The 18,611-nt window shown below is 33.3% G+C and overlaps 1 protein-coding gene across 2 annotated transcripts; it reads left to right on the forward strand.

The window, feature by feature from the left end:
• Positions 1-3,449: 3,449 nt before the first annotated feature.
• Positions 3,450-14,083, forward strand: LOC120081227 (myosin-9). 2 transcript variants are annotated; one of them, XR_005482765.1, is made up of 7 exons: positions 3,450-3,614; positions 7,427-7,520; positions 7,912-12,039; positions 12,129-12,371; positions 12,464-12,622; positions 12,752-12,927; positions 13,479-13,571. XR_005482765.1 is itself a non-coding variant. In XM_039035968.1 (7 exons), the coding sequence occupies exons 2-7, from the start codon at positions 7,440-7,442 to the stop codon at positions 13,737-13,739; spliced, it is 5,031 nt and encodes a 1,676-aa protein (XP_038891896.1). In that variant the 5' UTR covers positions 3,451-3,614; positions 7,427-7,439; the 3' UTR covers positions 13,740-14,083. The 2 variants fall into 2 exon arrangements, 1 of the variants encoding a protein (XP_038891896.1); XM_039035968.1 differs by having other exon boundaries at positions 3,451-3,614; positions 12,769-12,927; positions 13,479-14,083.
• Positions 14,084-18,611: the final 4,528 nt, after the last annotated feature.

The following is an 18,611-nucleotide window of genomic DNA, read 5'->3' on the forward strand; positions in this document are numbered from 1 at the left end:
TTGCAACTTGAATTCTCAAATCAAATTCAGCACACACATCCCTTTGATTCTTCCATCTCCTTTATAATTTGACTTTAGATAAATCCATATCTCATATGCTAACTTCAGAGTCATAATCCGAGTGAATATAGTAGATGAAACATCAACAAACAAACAGGCCTTTGCCTTGGATTTATTTTCCTTTTTCTCCTCCTGCAATTTGATTTGTGCCATGGTAGGATTGTTTGGGAGATCAGGAATTTCATAATCCTCTTCCACAACTTCCAAATATCCAAAGCTTCCATATAAGTCTCCATATGAACGGCCCAAACCTGGTAGTTGTCTCCATTAAACACTTGTATTATTAACTCAAGCTATTGGGGTAGAAAGATTATAATAAATTTTTCATTGCAAAATGATCAAAACATAACGGTATTTAAAGCTCTAAAAATAACAAAATGCTCCTAAACTTGCTCCCCAGTTAAAGAGCATGAATAACAACAAATTCCTATAAAGTAGGCATAAACTAACTATTTCCTAGAAAGTAGAAATAGACTTTGACATAATTATTTTAAAAAAGAAAAAAAAAACATATACTTGTTTCAGTTTTTTTTAAGAGGTCCTATAATGAATTTATTAAGTAGTTGTGAGAGGAATAAGTATACTCAATTAAGATATTTTCTTCAAAGTGGACATAACTCAACTGATATAGTATTTGTATTATCAACTTTAGAGTCAGAGATTTGATGGTATTTTTGTCTTTATGTTTTGTATTAACTAATAAATAAGAATCTTTAAAAATTAATCAAATACTTTAGAAAAAAAAAATCAAATAAACAATAGTATTTCACACATCTACTCCACATGATATCTTTAAAAGTCATAAAAGTTCGAGGAAAGGACAAAATGTTCACAACTCAAAGAAAGACAATATTTAGTATCCTCTTAGGAAAGTCATAATTATAAAGCAAGCCCATGCACACATTATTGAAGCACATTATATTACCTTTTTCTATTACTTCTCACGGCGTTAACAAAGTATGTTGCCATAGCCATTAGAACATTCATCTTCCAACCCAACCTCTATTAGCTAAAAATTTGTCTACACTGAGTAGCAATCGTCTATGCATGTGCTTGCATGCACTCATGTATGTTGAGTGACGGTCAAAACAAACAAAAGTATGCTATAATTTAGAAATATCGACTCTACAAAATTCAAAATCTCATTTATCATGTATGTTATGAGCTAATCTATGAGCAATTAGTTTTTTCCTGCACGTGATCTAGTCAATGATGATATATTGATGTATATTAATTGATGTGCTATCTGTTGATGCATATTAACAAATGTGGTATTAACTATTGAATTTGTTTAGAAGATAATTTTAGTATGTTAGCTAATATTTTTCTATGGACGGAACTATATATCATGTAATTCAAATTGGAGTTTCAAATTAATAATACACTTTTTTCCATAAATAAAAACTAAAAAAAAAGTTTTATTGAGATTAAAAATAAAACTCACCATAGATATACTTTATTTTTAGTTCAACAAAAATAAACAAAGACATAGAGATTCAAAATAGGGTAGTACCTTTATTGATGAAATATTGTTCATGTCCCTTGAGATAGATATAATTTAAAGCTATCTTCCATAAGATCACCTAATTTTTCTTAGGTTCAAAATTATTACCTATTTTCTATCAGGTGCACTTGAAACTTTGTTGTCATGTTCATTCCTCTTGATCATTATTTAAATTTATTGTTGCATTACAACTAATCGATGCTAGCTTCGACATTTTAAATGATTGCTAAGATAAAATTTGAAATGACTTTTATATGAATAAAAAAAATGCTTTTAATTTCTTAAAAATGTCTTTTTTAAGTAGTAATGAAATTTGTTTCGAAAATTTTAAAAGTAATAGAAGACGCAAGGTTAAGGTTAAGATGTATCTAAGAGAAGCACTTAGGTACGTGATTATGAAATTATTAAAATCATTTTTGTCATGTTCAAAAGAACTTCGAATTTTTTTTAATTAATTAAAAAAAATTTAATATTTAAATTTATATTTTTAAATATAATTTTCATAATCAAAATTGATTTTAAATGACTAAGAACACATTTTAGAGTGATCTTGAAAATGACGAAAATGATTTTAACTATTTTTTAATTATCTTGAAAACATATCATTAATTATTAAGATTCAGAATAAATAATTTTTTCAAAGAAAAATCATTAAAAATCTCCTCTTATTATTTTGTACAAACTTTATTTCATACAATAAATTCAATATTCATAACATCTCAATTCATTTAATATGATGAATAGCTTACTTTAAGCTCATATCTTAACTAGTAGAAATTGCGTAAGCTCTCAACTAAGAGGTATGTACGTCTCAATTTCTCCCTCCCCATGTTGGATTAGAAAAAAATCATTTAATAAAAACTTGACCTCTTAATAGATGTTAGAACAATATGATTTAGATTCCATCTTTTGAAGAGGTTTAGAAGGGTTTGTGATTTAATAAAATAATTTCCTTTTTTTAGCTGCAATTATTTTCTATTCATTTATCTGAAATTATCTGGAATATGTGCAACAGATTAAATAACTTAAGGGGGAAAATTACGGCCTTTAAAATAGAAAAATCTGCAAAATCAATACATACTTTTTTTATCTTAATTAAAGGTTTCTTAACTAAAATGTAATTAAAAGTTTAATTTATATAAATATTACCATATGATTTTGTATGTGTGTGTTTCTTCAATTAAGTTCTCATTATTTGAAAGTTTTAATCTAATTTCTTATGTTATAACATGGCGTTATATATGGAGTCCTTGGTAAAAATTTATAAAAGAAACTATGCTACATAATAGAGATTTTTTAAAATTAAAGTATTGGTTGAATTTTCAATTTCGACCCTTTTAGGATATTTATGGTTTTTTTTTTCTAAATTTCTACCACTGGTTAAGTATCATATTATATAAAAATTTATCATTATCTATCTTTAATATTCACCAACAAAGAATTTCCTAAAAAAATATTCACCAACAGAAAAATGTTTAATTAAAAATCTTAAAATATGAAGGAAATTAAAACTTTTTATATAGTAAAGAGGGAATTGGAAAACACACAAATATTTAGAGGTGAATCATATTCATAATTTTTTTTTAAAAAAAAAGACATATATTTAGGAAAAGAAAATAATAATAATCATGGAAGAAAGTAAATAAAAAGTAAGGGCTAAAGAGGTAATTTGATTAAAATGAGAAAATTGGAGAGATAAGTACATGGTACGGTTGTAATATAACTCGAATCAAAGGGCTGATGTGGATGAAACATCCAACGCGGCTGCTCTAATTGGACCTATACCTATTCTCCCTTCTCTTTGTTATTGTGGACCCCACTCTCCTGGGTCCCACGTTCTAATTAAAAAATATATATATTATATTAATATTTATGTTAACCATATATTAACAATTCAAGTCCATTCAAAAACTCATTTACTAAAAAGAATCTCTCTCTCTCTCTAACCACCCTCCTTGATCGGCGTCTCCTCCGCCGTTCCCCCATTTTCCACGGCGTTAGAAACCGCAGAAATCGTATTGAAAACGCTACCGCCGGACCAAAATTTCAGGTAACTTCACTTCTCTCTTTCTTCCTCTCTCTCTCTCTCTTGTCGTGTTCCTTTCTTGTTTACGCGTTTTGTCTCTCTTCACTTCTCCGCTGGCTTTGCTACACTGTTAATTTCTGCAACTGCTTCTTCAGTCTTACCTCTATTTTTTTCTCATGAGAAGATCGGCGACTTTGTGTTCGATTCAATTTTATTATGTTATATTCTTTACACTTGATCTCCTCGTTGTGTAGTGGTGAATCGATATTGATTGATGATGTTGAACGGCCGTCTCGTCGATTTGCGTTATGTAAATTTTCTTTAATTCTCTGCTTATTTTCTGATTTTTACTGCAATTGGATCTCATTCAATCTCGCTTTCAATACTGCGGCTCGTGGTTTCTTCTGATCACTATGTGTTCGTGCTTCATTTCTCTTTGAATTCTGCTTTGCTGAATCGAAAATTTGCAGTGTTATCGGTGTGTGCTAATGACTGTTAAGTCAATTTTAGGATGAATTCTGTATCAGATCAATTCACCGCTTTCTTAAGGATCAAGGTAGAATTTCATCAGATCATATGAGATTTCCTTTTCGCCTTTACTCTTCACCAAATCATTCGATGCCTTTGATCTAAGGATTAGGATTTTTTTTTTTTGGTTGATTCATCGGTACGGAAAATTCTGTGGCATAAAGCGAATCATCCCTCATAATTCGAATTAAATTTTCACTTCCAACACTTCTATCGTGAAATATTATTCAACTTCCATCTTTAGATCTTTAAAGATGAAAAATCCTTACACATATGAGTTTATTCGCCCAATTTCCTCCCTCCTCATTCTTTTTGGCTGCTTTCACTGTGTTGATCTACTGCACATAAAATTTTAGGTAGAACTAGAAGCTTAGACACTTGAATAATTTAGATTAAATATCTGACACATATCCACGTGGCATGTGATTAAAATTCTTAACACGATGACATGATTTACCACGTCAGATAAATGTCAATGTCAATTTCCCAAATTATTCATTACTTAATTTTGCATTGAATAGTTAAATTATTTTGACAAAAACAGTTAATAAAATTTTACAGCCAGTAAATAATCCACTCAAATTATTTTGACAAAAAAAAGTTAACAAAGTTTTACAGCCAGTAAATAAGGTAGTGGACTTAGTAAATAAAAAGATGCCATTATAATGATCAATCATTTTGACAGAACTATTGCCTTTTTCTGGTGTCGTAGTTTGAAATGTCATGTTTACCCTTCTGTAAAGTATGTAATTACAAAAAGAGAGAAGGAGCCAGTCGTAATATTGGGAGAGAATTATAATTAAAAAAATGGAAAAAGAAAAGAAAAAGGTGCTTTGATTTGGACGGCGTTGATTGAGCTGTCCGAACAGATGGAGAGACTATAATGCGTTTGGTGGTAGTGGTGCTGCTGTTGGTGCCTATTGGAAACCAGCAACGGGCTAACCGGCTATTGGCGGTTTTCATGGTGGGGACCACCGACTCTATATTCGTTCATGTCCAACCCTCTGATCTCATCTGATTTATATTTAGGCTTATTTCGAATTCTGTGGTAAAATTCTGATGACAAGGCTCCTTCCCTTGATTTGCTGGCAAGTGCCAAACCTATCCAATGGGTCCCATCCTCAACCAACGGTCCTGACTCTGGTTCTACTTTAATTGAAAGCTTGTTTAGCACTAAAAACAATGCTTCTGGGCCCACCAGCTAGGTTCGAAATTGTTTTGGTTTATAATTCATATTGCTCTAAACGTAAAACATTTCCACTTTTTTTCGTTTTGGGGCAATGTAGTTCATTATTCTTTTGGTTTTCCTTTTAACGTCTTTAAGAAAAGAAAATATGATCCCCTAAGTTCTACTCTGTTGCCTTGCATGCCGAATAAAAATTTCAATTATTTTCTATTTACGAGACACAATAAAACAATATATTTTTTTAAAAAATATATTTTATAAATACTAGAGGTGAGATTATATGTTACTTTTTATTTTTCTTTTTTAATTTTTTTTAAGAAAAAAATTGGTTTATTTCTTGATTTGTTAAGCTTTTGGGACCATTTCTTATATATATATACACAAAAGCATACTATATAAATAAGAGGAAGGTTTTTTCTTTTTGAAAGTTTATTGTTTATGTATGCTAAAAAATGTTAAATTATTGTAATATTTTATTTTTATCTTGTTATTTTATTAATTTATTCGTATGGTTACAAATATATCCGAGGTCAAAGTGTCACCTTTTCCATCATCTCATATTATTTTATTCATTTCAATTTAACTACTTATAATAAGTACATAAAATTGTTATATTTTTATATTATAAGGACTAAAACTATTATTTAATAATTTGTTTAATGAAAATGAGTTTCTTTTTTAGTTAGCACTAGCAGGTGGCTTTTTGAAAGAAAAAGAAAACTAGAAAGAGAAATGTCCAATTTAGTAAATAGACCTTTTTTCTTGGTTGGTTGGTTGGTTTTTTTAAAAAAAAAAAAATCTAGAAAACGTGCTGCCTATAACTTTTCTTAAAAGAGACAGGTAGAGTATCTCTTAGGATATTAGTTGACGGAGATAAATAGCAATAATGTCTGCATTATACTAGTTATAGCTAGTATCGTTGGTAATTATCGGATTGACATAAATATAAATTAGTGATCTGAGGTTTTCAATTTTAGCCGCCTAGTAATAAGTAATAATGGTCCAATTGTAATCAATTAAGGCTGAAACATCCACGTTCTCTTCCCTAGAACGATACTCAATCTCTTCTTTAAGAATGACCAACTTTTGTTTTATGCGAGAATTTTAGAATCCAATGCAAATAGTGCAACGAGCCATGGCATTAAAGAAAAGACAGAATAATATTTAAATTACTATCGTACTTCCTTTTGTCGCAAATTTGCATGTTCAAAAATCTATCAAGTAGCTCAACCACTGATCTTTTTTAAAAATGGTGGGGGTTAAAATTTTAGATCTCATTAAATGTCGAGATAAATTCGATGGATCTAAATTCTAATTCAATTTTCTGGAATTTAAATGCCGAAGGAGTTGCCGTTACCACCTTTTCACTAAATGAGAGAAAGTGGGTTAACGAATAATTAATTGAAAGTTGCGTGTGTTGGTAAAGTATTGATGCATGCCATAGCGTAGGATCAAATGTGTGAGTTTTTGGTTTTGTCAGACGCACACCATCTTCATTTCATATATATTTTTGTGCAATTCTTTGCTTTCATTCTAGCTTTCAAGTGTCTTCTCTCCTCTTTGTTTTCGTATTGTGGAAAATTCAGAGGGATAATATCCTCATGTTACTTCAAATCAACGAGCATGAGTTTTTATGGAGAACTGGGCTCTAGAGTGTTTTTATGATGGACTGGGCATAGAGCCTACACGGAAGTGCAGAATATTAGATCAACATAGAATTATATCTCAAAACTAATTGGCTATGATAGGTTACCGAGTAACCTATGTATTTCATACATAGCTAGTAAGGTCCCATATTTTCTAGATGAGATCTTCAACATCTCTCATGATTGTGTTTCTGGTCTTACCATTCTTAGATCGGATTTTTTTCCTAAAATAGTATACTCATTTGGGCTTCATGGACTTTTATACTATATTAGATAAGCATTCCATTTTAAAACCAATTGGTTAGTAACTGGTATATCTTATAAAGATCATAAGGTATCTTTAAAGATGGGATCTCGACACATATTAGTACTGAAAACTAGCGTGGAATAATCGTTGTGCACTTTTCTCCTTGTTACTAACTTACTATACGGTGACTAATTGACCTTTTCTTTTTCTGTTTAAATTGACGTTATAGATAAAGCTGAATAATGGAAGTCGAACCTCAGAAGTCGGAAGTCCCAGCTACAAAGGTGGTTGAGGATACTGGAAATGATGTCAACGGCGATAAGGTCAGGCATGCCTTTTCTTGTGTTATACTAATAGCTTTCAATTTGGTTTGAGCTTGATGACTGAAGCAGAATAAAGAATTTAGTAACGGGTGGTTATCTGTGTGTTTACAACATTTTTGTAACATGTGATAAATCAGTTGACAAAGTGTATGTATGCTAAGTTGTAATGGTCTTTCTTGGCATGTTATGTGCGCAACTTTCTTTAATTTTGCTTTTCTTTTCTATCAAAAGTAAACCATTTTAGTGTTGTGGCATCATGACTAATAGAGCTTGGATAACTCAATATCTGAACTTGATAGAAATATTTAGGCCTACAAATATCATACTAAAATTACAATTAATTCTTAGAAGTTCTTGATAGTCATACATGGTTTCCCAAATCTTATGATAGATCACGAATGGGGATGCAACTCAAGTAGAAAAAGAAATTAAGAACGAAGAGGAGGACAATGCTCTGGACGGGGAGTTCATCAAAGTAGAAAAGGAGACTCTGGAGGCGAAGGATACTCTAGCCAAAACAGCATCCTCAGAGGATAAACAAACTATTGTTGAAAGAAGTTCAAGCAACTCGAGCAGAGAATTATTGGAGGCCCAAGAAAAGTCGAGAGATCTTGAGCGTGAAATTGAGAGATTAGCTGGAAGTTTGAAGCATTTAGAGTCAGAGAATTCAAGGCTGCAGGATGAGGTATCACTCACAAAGCAGAAGTTTGAGGAAAGTGAAAAGAAATTTGAAGTTCTTGAACTTGATCACAAGAAATCGAAAGAGCTAATTGTTGAGTCTGAAGAGAAACACAATTCGCAGCTCATCAGTTTGCAAGAAGCACTGCAAGCTCAAGAAGCAAAGAACAAGGAGTTGATAGTGGTGAAAGAAGCATTTGATAGTTTGACTAATGATTTTGAGAATTCCCGCAAGCAGATTCAAGAGTTGGAACAAAAACTGAAGATCTCTGGAGATGATGCATTGAAATTTGAAGAGCTTCACAAACAAAGTGGTTTGAATGCTGAATTGGAGGCAAAAAGAGCATTAGAGTTTGAGAGGCTTCTTGAATCAGAAAAACTGAGTGCAAAAGAAAGAGAAGATCAAATCTCTTCCCTTCTAGAAAAAATCAAGGACTTAAATGACAAGATTGCTGAAAGCCAAAAGGTAGAAGAAGCACTTAGAACTACAGCAACTGAGCTTTCTGCCGTCCAGGGAGATCTAGAGCTTTCAAAAACTCAAGTGCTAGACTTGGAGAAGAAACTTTCTACAAAGGAAGGTTTAGTTGAAGAATTGACTCAGGAGCTGGAAACCCGAAAGGCTTCAGAATCAAAGATCAAGGAAGATATTTCAGCCGTTGAAAGTCAGTTTGCTTCAGCTAAAGAGGATCTTCGTGTAAAGTTTTCTGAACTGGAAGAAATAAGGTTGAAGCTTCAGGAAGAAATTAACCAAAAGGAATCTGCTGAATCTGCTTTAAAAACACTGGAAGCACAAGTCTCTGTTATTCAAAAGGAACTTGCCGCAGCTATCAAAGATAAAGAAGAGCTTGAAGTGACTGTAGCAGATCTCTCTAGCAATGCCAAACAAATGAAAGATTTATGCAATGATCTTGGGGAAAAACTGAAGCTTTCAGATGAGAATTTTGGAAAAGCTGATACTCTTTTGTCTCAAGCTCTGTCCAACAATAAGGAGCTGGAAGAGAAGTTGAAGAATTTGGAGGATCTCCATAATGAAACTGGAGTTGTAGCTCAAACTGCCACTCAGAAGAATCTTGAACTTGAGGAAATTGTCCGAGTTTCAACTGCCTCAGCGGAAGATGCAAATTCTAGATTAAGAGAATTTGAGACCCGATTTATAGCAGCAGAGCAAAAGAATGTGGAGCTCGAACAACAGCTAAATCTGTTACAATTGAAAAACAATGATGCTGAGAGAGAATTGACTGAGTTATCTGAGAAAATAAAAGAACTTAGTACTAAATTGATCAATGTTGAGCAAGAAAAGCAGCAGCTGAATGACCAAAAGCAGGAATATCAGGATAAAGTACTGCAACTGGAATCTGCAATGGAGAAGTCAACGTCACAACATCAAGAACTGGAGAAAGAGCTGAAAACCACAATTGGGAAGTGTTCTCAGCATGAGGAACGAGCCAACATGAATCTTCAACGTAGCATTGAACTTGAAGAACTGATCCAGGCATCTCACAACAAAATTGAAGTTGCAGATAAAAGGGTGAGTGAATTGGATTTGTTGCTTGAAGCAGAAAAGTACAGAATTCAAGAGCTTGAAGAACAAGTAAGTACTTTAGAAAAGAAATGTGGGGATGCTGAAGCAGAAACCAAGAAAAATTTTGACCAGGCATCTGTCCTGGCATCTGAAATCAAATCATATGAAGAAAAAGTAGTGAGCCTTGAAACTGCATTGCACGTTGCCAATTTAAAGGAAAAGGAATTAACTGAATCGCTGGATATAGCAACAGAAGAGAAGAAAAAATTGGAAGATGCATTGAACTCGTCCAGCAGTAGGCTAGCTGAATCAGAAAATTTGGTGGAAGTTATAAGGAACGATCTGAACATTACTCAAAAGAAACTAGAAAGTATTGAGAGTGATCTCCAAGCTACTGGAATCAGAGAGACTGAGGTGCTGGAAAAGCTGAAATCTGCGGAGGAGAAACTAGAACACCAATTACGAACAATAGAGGAAACTACTGCAAGAAACTCAGAACTTCAGTCATTACATGAGTCATTAGCCAAGGATTCAGAAACTAAAATGTTGGAAGCAGTAGCGAAGTTCACCAACAAAGAATCTGAAGCTAACTCTCTAGTGGAGAAAATTAAAGTTCTTGAAGAACAAATAGAAGCTTATCAGGACCAGATATCTGAAACCAATGGAAGATCTGCAGCTTTAAAGGAAGAATTGGATCAGACTTTGACAAAATTGACTTCTTTAGATAGTACAAATGGTGAACTTAAGAAGTATAGTTCGGAAATTGAAAACAAAGTTTCTCAAATTTCTTCAGAGAACGAATTATTAGTAGATACAAACATTCAACTGAAAACCAAGGTTAATGAACTTCAGGAGTTATTGAGCTCTGCTCTTTCTGAAAAGGAAGCTTCTGATCAACAGCTTGCTTCTCATAAGAGCTCTATTGCTGAATTAACAGAAAAGCACTCGAGGGCCATTGAGTTTCAGTCTGTAACAGAAGCACGTCAAGTGGAGATAGATCAGAAATTGCAGGAAGCCACTCAGAAGTTTGATCAGAGAGATTCCGAGGCTAAGGACTTGAGTGAGAAACTGAAGACAGCAGAGGACCAGATAAAATTGTTTGAAGCAAAGGCTCTGGAAGCTTCTGCAGATGCTGAAGCTCATAAGAGTCAGCTAGAAGAGACTCTTTTGAAAGTAAAGCAACTAGAAAGCATGGTGGAAGAGTTGCAAACCAAGAAAGTTGATGCTGAACAGGAGAGTGCAGGGCTAAATGAGGCGAAGTTGAGGCTTACTCAAGAACTGTCCTTAATTGAATCTAATTTGAGTGATCTCCAGGCCAAGTTGTCAGCTGCAAACGTTGAAAGAGATGAAACTGCTGAACGGCTTCAGACAACAGAGGGTCAGATTAAATTGGTCGAAGCAAAGGCTCTGGAAGCTTCAACAAATGCAGAAGCTCACAAGAGTCAGCTCGAAGAGACTCTTTTGAAAGTAAAGCACCTAGAAAGCATAGTAGAGGAGCTGCAAACCAAGGCAATTAATGCGGAAAAGGAGAATGCAGGATTAAGTGAGGCAAATTTGAAACTTACTCAAGAACTGGCCTTAATTGAATCTCATTTGAGTGATCTCCAGGCCAAGTTGTCAGTTGCAAACGTTGAAAGAGATGAAACTGCTGAACGGCTTCAGACAGCTGAGGGTCAGATTAAATTGGTTGAAGCAAAGGCTTTGGAAGCTTCTACAAATGCAGAAGCTCATAAGAGTCAGCTCGAAGAGACTCTTTTGAAAGTAAAGCACCTAGAAAGCATAGTAGAGGAGCTGCAAACCGAGGCAATTAATGCTGAAAAGGAGAATGCAGGATTAAGTGAGGCAAATTTGAAACTTACTCAGGAATTGGCCTCATATGAATCTAATTTCAGTGATCTCCAAACCAGGTTATCCGCTGCACACGTTGAAAGGGATCAAACTGTTGAACGACTTCAGACAGCAGAGGGCCAAATCAAATTGGTTGAAGCAAAGGCTCTTGAAGCTTCATCAGATGTTGAAGCTCACAAGAATCAGCTCGAAGAACGTGTTTTGAAAGTAAAGCATCTAGAAAGCATATTAGAGGAGCTGCAAACCAAGGCAATTAATGTCGAAAACGAGAATGCAGGGTTGAATGAAGCAAGTTTGAGACTTAAACAGGAACTAACCTCATATGAATCTAATTTGAGTGATCTCCAGAACATATTATCTGCTGCAAATGCTGAAAAGGATGAAACTACTGAACGGCTTCAGATTGCAGAGAAGACAGTAAATGAGTTGAAATCACAGCTGGCTTCTGAAGAACAAAGGCTACAGTCTCAGGTTTGTAGAAAAGTTTATCTTTCAACTAATTGGTGCTAGTTAAAATGTTATTTTCGGATAGTTCAATGAATTATTTCTCATGTTTACAGATCGCTTCAATTATGGAAGACAACAACGTCCTCAATGAGACATACCAGAAGACCAAAAACGAATTTCGGTTAGAGATATTGCAGCTGGAAGAAAAATTGAAAGAACAGAGCAAGGTAGAAGAATCATTAAGATCTGAAATTGAAAATCTTAAAGCAGATATCGCGGAGAATAATGGTTTAAAAATACGCCAAAAAGAGCTTGAAGAAGAGCTAAGTAAATCTGAAGCTCTACGGAAAGATGAGGTATATCTAAATGAAGATTTCATTAATTTTCCATTTGGTAAAATTCTTGTTCTGAAACTTTAATGATTGTTTGTGTTGAATGGTTTTATTAGGTTGAAAGTGTCCGGGCAACCGCTGCTGGAAAAGAGACAGAATTGATTTCCAAATTGGAAGATTATGGACTAAAAGTTCAAGATAGAGATCAACTAAATGAACAAGTACTTCAACTTCAGAAAGAATTGCAGGTAGCAAAGGCGGAGATTGCTGAACAGGTTAGTCATCATTACTCTTTTTTTTTTTTAACTCTTTAAATAAACTCTACATTTCTGAAAAAACATGCTGTTACAATCAAGTTGAATTGCTTGGATTGTATCAACAATGAATTTAGTTTAATTTCTTAGGACGCTGTCTTCAACAGAAAGAGAAAGATTCTCAAAAAGAGTTCGAACGAGAGGATTCACTTAAGCGGTCTCTTCAAGATCTGGAAGCGAAGGGCAAAGAAATTCTTGCTCTAGAAACACAAATCAAGGACCTCCAGCAGAAATTGCTCCTGGCTGAGGCTAAGCCCATAGAAAAGGTTCGTTTGTTCTCATATATACAAATCTTAAAAGAATCCTATTATTGTGGACGACGTTAAGTTATTTCTTTTAGGGAGAGAGAGAGGATAAAGAAAAAACTACTTGTCTTCAACATTTGAATAGTATGAAGCTATCTGTTATGAAATCAACAAATAAAAATTAAAAAAAAAAAAAGAAGTATAAACAGTAGAGAATCGATGCAAAGATTTACATGGTTCACTAACACTATGTTAGCTACGTCCACGGGAGGGAGAGCAGTTTTTTTATTAGAGGGAATCTCATTGAGATTACAGATTAGCATTTCTGGGGCTAGAGTTTATATAACGCACATCTCTAAACTTTAGGGTAAAAAACATAAATAATGTAAATATAACAAATACGAATACAATTTAGATTTGTTCGGCAGTCTCTGATAAGTGAGACCATGTACTTAGTTGTTCAAAACGTCAAATAACAAATTCAAGGCATTCTAATACTATTAGTGCCTCCAATCTTTAAGTTGTCAAGTAAAGTATGCAGGCATTGATGTTTAGTTGAACTATGTTTGCAGGCTGATGGAGGCAGCTCGATGGAGTCGAAGGACGGAGTAGAAATCAAATCCCGAGACATTGGATTAAACTTTTCAACTCCAACAAAAAGGAAACACAAGAAGAACAAAGAGGCATCAGCATCAACACCATCTCCATCTCCATCTTCTGCTGAAACACACACTCAAATTGCTGAGGTTTCTTCAATCTCCTCTTTGAAGTTTGTTTTGGTAGTAGCTCTGATCTCTATTATACTTGGTATATATTTGGGGAAAAGGTATTAAATATTTGTGGTTTTCGATTTTTCCTTTTTTTGCCAATCATTTCCCCCTTGTTTTTTTCTTCTTTTTTCCCCCCCCAAAGCCTCTTTTTGTTTCTTCTTTCAAATTTCTTTTTGAGTTTTAAGGTTTTTCTAGTCAGTTCGGGAATTCGTTTTTTAATTTCCATCCACAGCCAGTATGTAAAAGCAAATACAATTTGATGATACGTCCTAGTTCTCCTAGTGTGTATTTATTTTGTATGCTCAAAAGTTGCAGATGTATATGTATTTTCTTTGTAATGCATTTTACAAGTCATTATGATGGAAGCATTTTACTTTTATCCATTCTCACCATTTTAAGGTTGAACATCTCGGATGTAAGTTTCCCATTTGAAATTGAATCCATATTTGAACCTACAACCTCAAAAAGAGTACGAATACATGTCAAATCACTATATTATGTTCACTTTAGCTAATCTATTCAACTTAAAAGTTTAATCGACAACCACAATATATGTTGAATAGTCTACTAATTGTGTGTTGGGAATGGTTTGTTTCAACTATGCTGCACCGATTTTGGTTTATACTGATTCTTTACTAACTTTGGAGAAGTGAAAATTATTTTTGAAAATTTTGATGTTGTATTACAAACTAAATTTATACATCAAGTTTAGCTCTAGGTTGGTATCCAAAGGTCCTTACTGTAAAAAGTGGCTAACAATGAGGGGATACGTCGGTCGGTTTTTTTTTTTTTTTGCAAGTCAAGCAACCGATCAAATTTTAAAACTCAAAACCGACAACCGGCCGGCCTACATCCTCGTCAGTTTTCAGTTACTTTATGTACACCCTTGGTAACAATCAAGTCTTAAGAACTTTTGAAAAGTCTTATAAGTAATTTCAAATTTTCATGTCTAATAGGTATCTTCGACCATTTTAAAAATTAAAATATTAATTGATCTATCAAATTTAAAATTGATATTTGAGAACCTATTAAAAAACGAGTAATACTTGGATACATCTCTGTATGCTTTCCTCACTCATCACTCATACTAAAAAATAATTACTATATTTTTTTTAAAAAAAGAATAATTTGTCACATGTTAAATTATGACATCACTCACACCAAAAAATAATTTAAAAAATAAGAATAATTTGTCACGTATTAAATTATGATAGAACAATTCAGTGAGATGCACAGAGATAGGTGCTCCTCAGATGCACCTAAGTATTTTCATTAAAAGAAAATAATCTAAATAAATAAATAAGCTTATTATTACTAGACACAAAATTGATAGTTTAAGTCCTATTAGATATCTTTTAAAGTTTAAAGACTAAATAAGCACAAATCTAAAAGTCTATGGACAACTAAACTTGTAATTTTTGTAAAGTATAATATACAACAACATTAAATTTTTTAAGAGCACTTTAAGAAGCTAAAAACACTTTGTACTTTTTCCAAAATCATTTAGAACACTTTGTTCACAAATGTTTTCTTGCATGAAAATCCATGAGAAACTTATAAGATGTTTTAGCTTTTTTTTTTTTTTTTTAATAAGTATTTAATACATATCATGGCATCTAACTCCATTTACATGGAGCTCAACCAATCTTACAAGATAAGACTTGTCTCTATAATTTTTTATTTTTTAAAGATATTATAATTAAAGTATGGGGTGGGAAAATCGAACCTCAGACCTCGAGGTCAATAGTACAAGCACTATGTCAGTTGAGCTACTAGGAGACTTAAATTTATTCTCCATAAACTCCATTTTACAATAACATATTTAAATAATAATAATAATAATAATAACAATAATAATAATAACACTTCTCAACAAGCATTCAGGTATCGTCAAATTTTCCCAAAAAAAAAACATATTTACTTAGTTAAAATTAAATCATTTTCTAATTAGTCAAAGAAAATTTGAAAATCATAAACCATAAACAAACACACAATTTAGAATATTCCAAGAGAGGAAAAAGAAAGTCATCAAATTTTATGTGCATGAGCAATCCCAATCAGTCAAAAGGAGAATTGCAATTGATAACACTTGTAAGGATAATAATTAAGATTTCATTTGGTTATCTTTTGTTTTTTTAAAATTAAACCTATTTCATCTATATTTTTCTATCATGATTTGCATCTTTTATAAGTACAATGGTTGAATTCTTAGCCAAATTTTAAAAACAAAATCAACTTTTTGAAAACTACTTTTTTATTTCTAAGAAATTGACTTGGTTTTTTAAACAATTGATGAAAAATAAATAACAAACGAAGAAATTTGGAGGTGGAAGCATTGTCCATAGGCTCAATTTTCAAATAAAAAACAAAATGGTTCCCAAACAGGTTCTAAGTGTATCTTGTGTTCACTACAAGAATTTTCACCTTTCTTCCCTACGCAAAAAAACGTCGGGCAAAGTATTAAAAACGTCAGGACTGATTATGCCGATGCATTTTTTTGCGTAGGCATAATCGTCATCGTATCCATGTTGGGAGAAGTTTCTCCCAACGAAAACGATTTTCGCCGACATAAATACTATTTTTGGCAACACAATTGTAGGTTTAGCTAAGCGATCATTTAGTTCTGCTCGGCACACTAAGCGATCGTGTAGTAAATGTAAGCGATCGTTTAGAAATCGCGGGTGATCATTTAGTACGCGGGTGTGCGATCGTTTAGGAACACGAGCACTATCGCATAGGCTCTCAACGCTAAGCAATCGTATATTTTCACACCGTGAGTGATTTTTCTGATCTCTTTCGTGTCTTTTTAAAAAATGAAAACAATTTTCATTTTATTCTTCAGTTACAAGAACTGAATTCGAACTTCCCTCTTTCGCACGAATTATCACATAACCGCCCAATTAATTAATTAATTAATATAATCATATTATATTCTTAACCTATAGTTTGATATCATATATTTACTATAGTGTTTTCTCCTCTACTTGATTCATATTTATATTCAATTTCCTCCAAAATAATGTATCTCACATATTTAGTCAATCATATCATATATAATTAACTAGTTCAATTATATCATATATAATCGAACTCCCACTTGTCAATTTGAACATTTCAAACTGATCCAAAAACTTATTCTCAACTTTATCTAAGCTACCAAGGGGACCTTATGGACCTATGACTCGAAGCTCCAATGGTACATGAATAGCTGACTAAACTCTTTAGCCACGAGATCGGATCTGTTAACTGCTAGGCATTCTACTAAAGACCGACAGTTGAACTCTTCTTACCACAGATATATTTCTGTGTCCATCTAATATAACCAATCATGAATACGATGACCATTCACAGATGCTCATAAGTACAGCTCGGCCAAATTACCGTTTTTGTCTCTTTAGTTACATCTCACTTCTTAAGTACTACTAATCCCTCTAATGAACAATACAACATAGTCCAACTATGTGTGAACACCTCTCGAGTCAAGAGAAGGTGGGTAGTGCCACATCGTTCAAGCCTTGGAATCAACCCTTAAGGGAGCTATCTATCTACTTACCCTTGCTTCGGGGAAGGAGTGAATTCCATCTTGTGTAGCTGAGTTCCTAGCTCCCATATCAGACGAATCCCCAAAGTGGTAGGTTTGAGTCGGCGACCTGGCCAGTCGCACCTATGCAAATCAAAGGACCACCCTCAATGGCAGGAGTTCTCAACTCACTTAGGATTGAGGTCATGTTACCTATGGTAATCCTAATGAAATGAAGTCTCTGTCATGAACGGTGTTATATAATGAGACGTTAACACTTCGTGGTCAAGTCTTATACAAACTCTTTATATTGGACGCCCCCACTCACATGTCCCCTACACGAATGATCAAGATCAGACCATCTGTGACAAGTTACAACATTTGTAACTATTCCACAAAGCGGACCCATCCGTAGTGTTACCAGGATAAGGTTTCCCTCCTATATCCATATACTACATATCATTTTGGTTATCACTTCAAACATGATCCACTTGTATGTCACCACATACATGCTTAAGTTACATAAAGATAACCATGGATTTTAGTTTATTGGTTTGTGGCAAAGCAAATAAAACATTCAACTGAGCAAAATCAAGAATTAAAGTAAAATATCATATATTATACATCACAAGCTTTAGTACAAACTGTTTACAAACTACAGGACACGATACTTTAGAGCATCAACCCCAACATGAAGTTCCTAAATCCATTACAACACTCGTATTTGAAGTAGTTACCATAACTGTAGGATAGCCACACAACAACCAAATTAAGTTTCTAAATCCACTAACCAAAGACTAAAAGTTGTCATAACATACCTAGTTGTTCGAAGGTGCATCTCCTTGCTTTTGTTACGCACCTAACTATCTTGTGATTTCAGTCAATTGATCTTGAAAACCCGAAACTATTGACTTCAACATGGCATTTTCCTCCTTTAAGTTTGTCACCTCCGCCCCAAGCTTTTCATACTTATTCCCAATATCTTTCTTCAATTTGTGAGGAAATTTGTGAGGAAGATGTAGCTAAATTGGGTTTTAAGATCCATCTAAGACCTTTAGTATGGCCTGATCGTTTTTCCAAAACCCGTTCACAAATAATTTCCTCCATTGTTGGTTCAACCCCATCTTGTGATGACTTTCTAATCTCCTCTTGCATTGCCAACTATATTTCTAATAGTTTTTTAGGTTATATATTATATATAAGGATTAATATAAAATTACGCATATATAATACAATATAACTTACATATGTTTCTTTGGCGGCTTCGTTTATCCACTCATCCTTCACTGAGAAGTGACTTTTGTAAAACAATTATACTTGGCCTACTTTTTCACCTTTCTCGATCATCTATAATTCAATAAACAAATTTATTTTTTACATTCAATGGGAAATTAATAAAACAATAATGAATTTAC

The sequence above is a fragment of the Benincasa hispida genome, chromosome 1 (genome assembly GCF_009727055.1).
Source record: "Benincasa hispida cultivar B227 chromosome 1, ASM972705v1, whole genome shotgun sequence".
Lineage (NCBI taxonomy): Eukaryota > Viridiplantae > Streptophyta > Magnoliopsida > Cucurbitales > Cucurbitaceae > Benincasa > Benincasa hispida.

Excerpts from the sequence above, each read along its gene's own strand:
- LOC120081227 (XM_039035968.1), top strand. The coding sequence starts at position 7,440 with ATGGAAGTCGAACCTCAGAAGTCGGAAGTCCCAGCTACAAAGGTGGTT. Across the intron at positions 12,372-12,463 it reads AAGCTCTACGGAAAGATGAG|GTTGAAAGTGTCCGGGCAAC; the intron begins GTATATCTAAAT and ends TGGTTTTATTAG. Across the intron at positions 12,623-12,768 it reads AGGCGGAGATTGCTGAACAG|AAAGAGAAAGATTCTCAAAA; the intron begins GTTAGTCATCAT and ends TGTCTTCAACAG.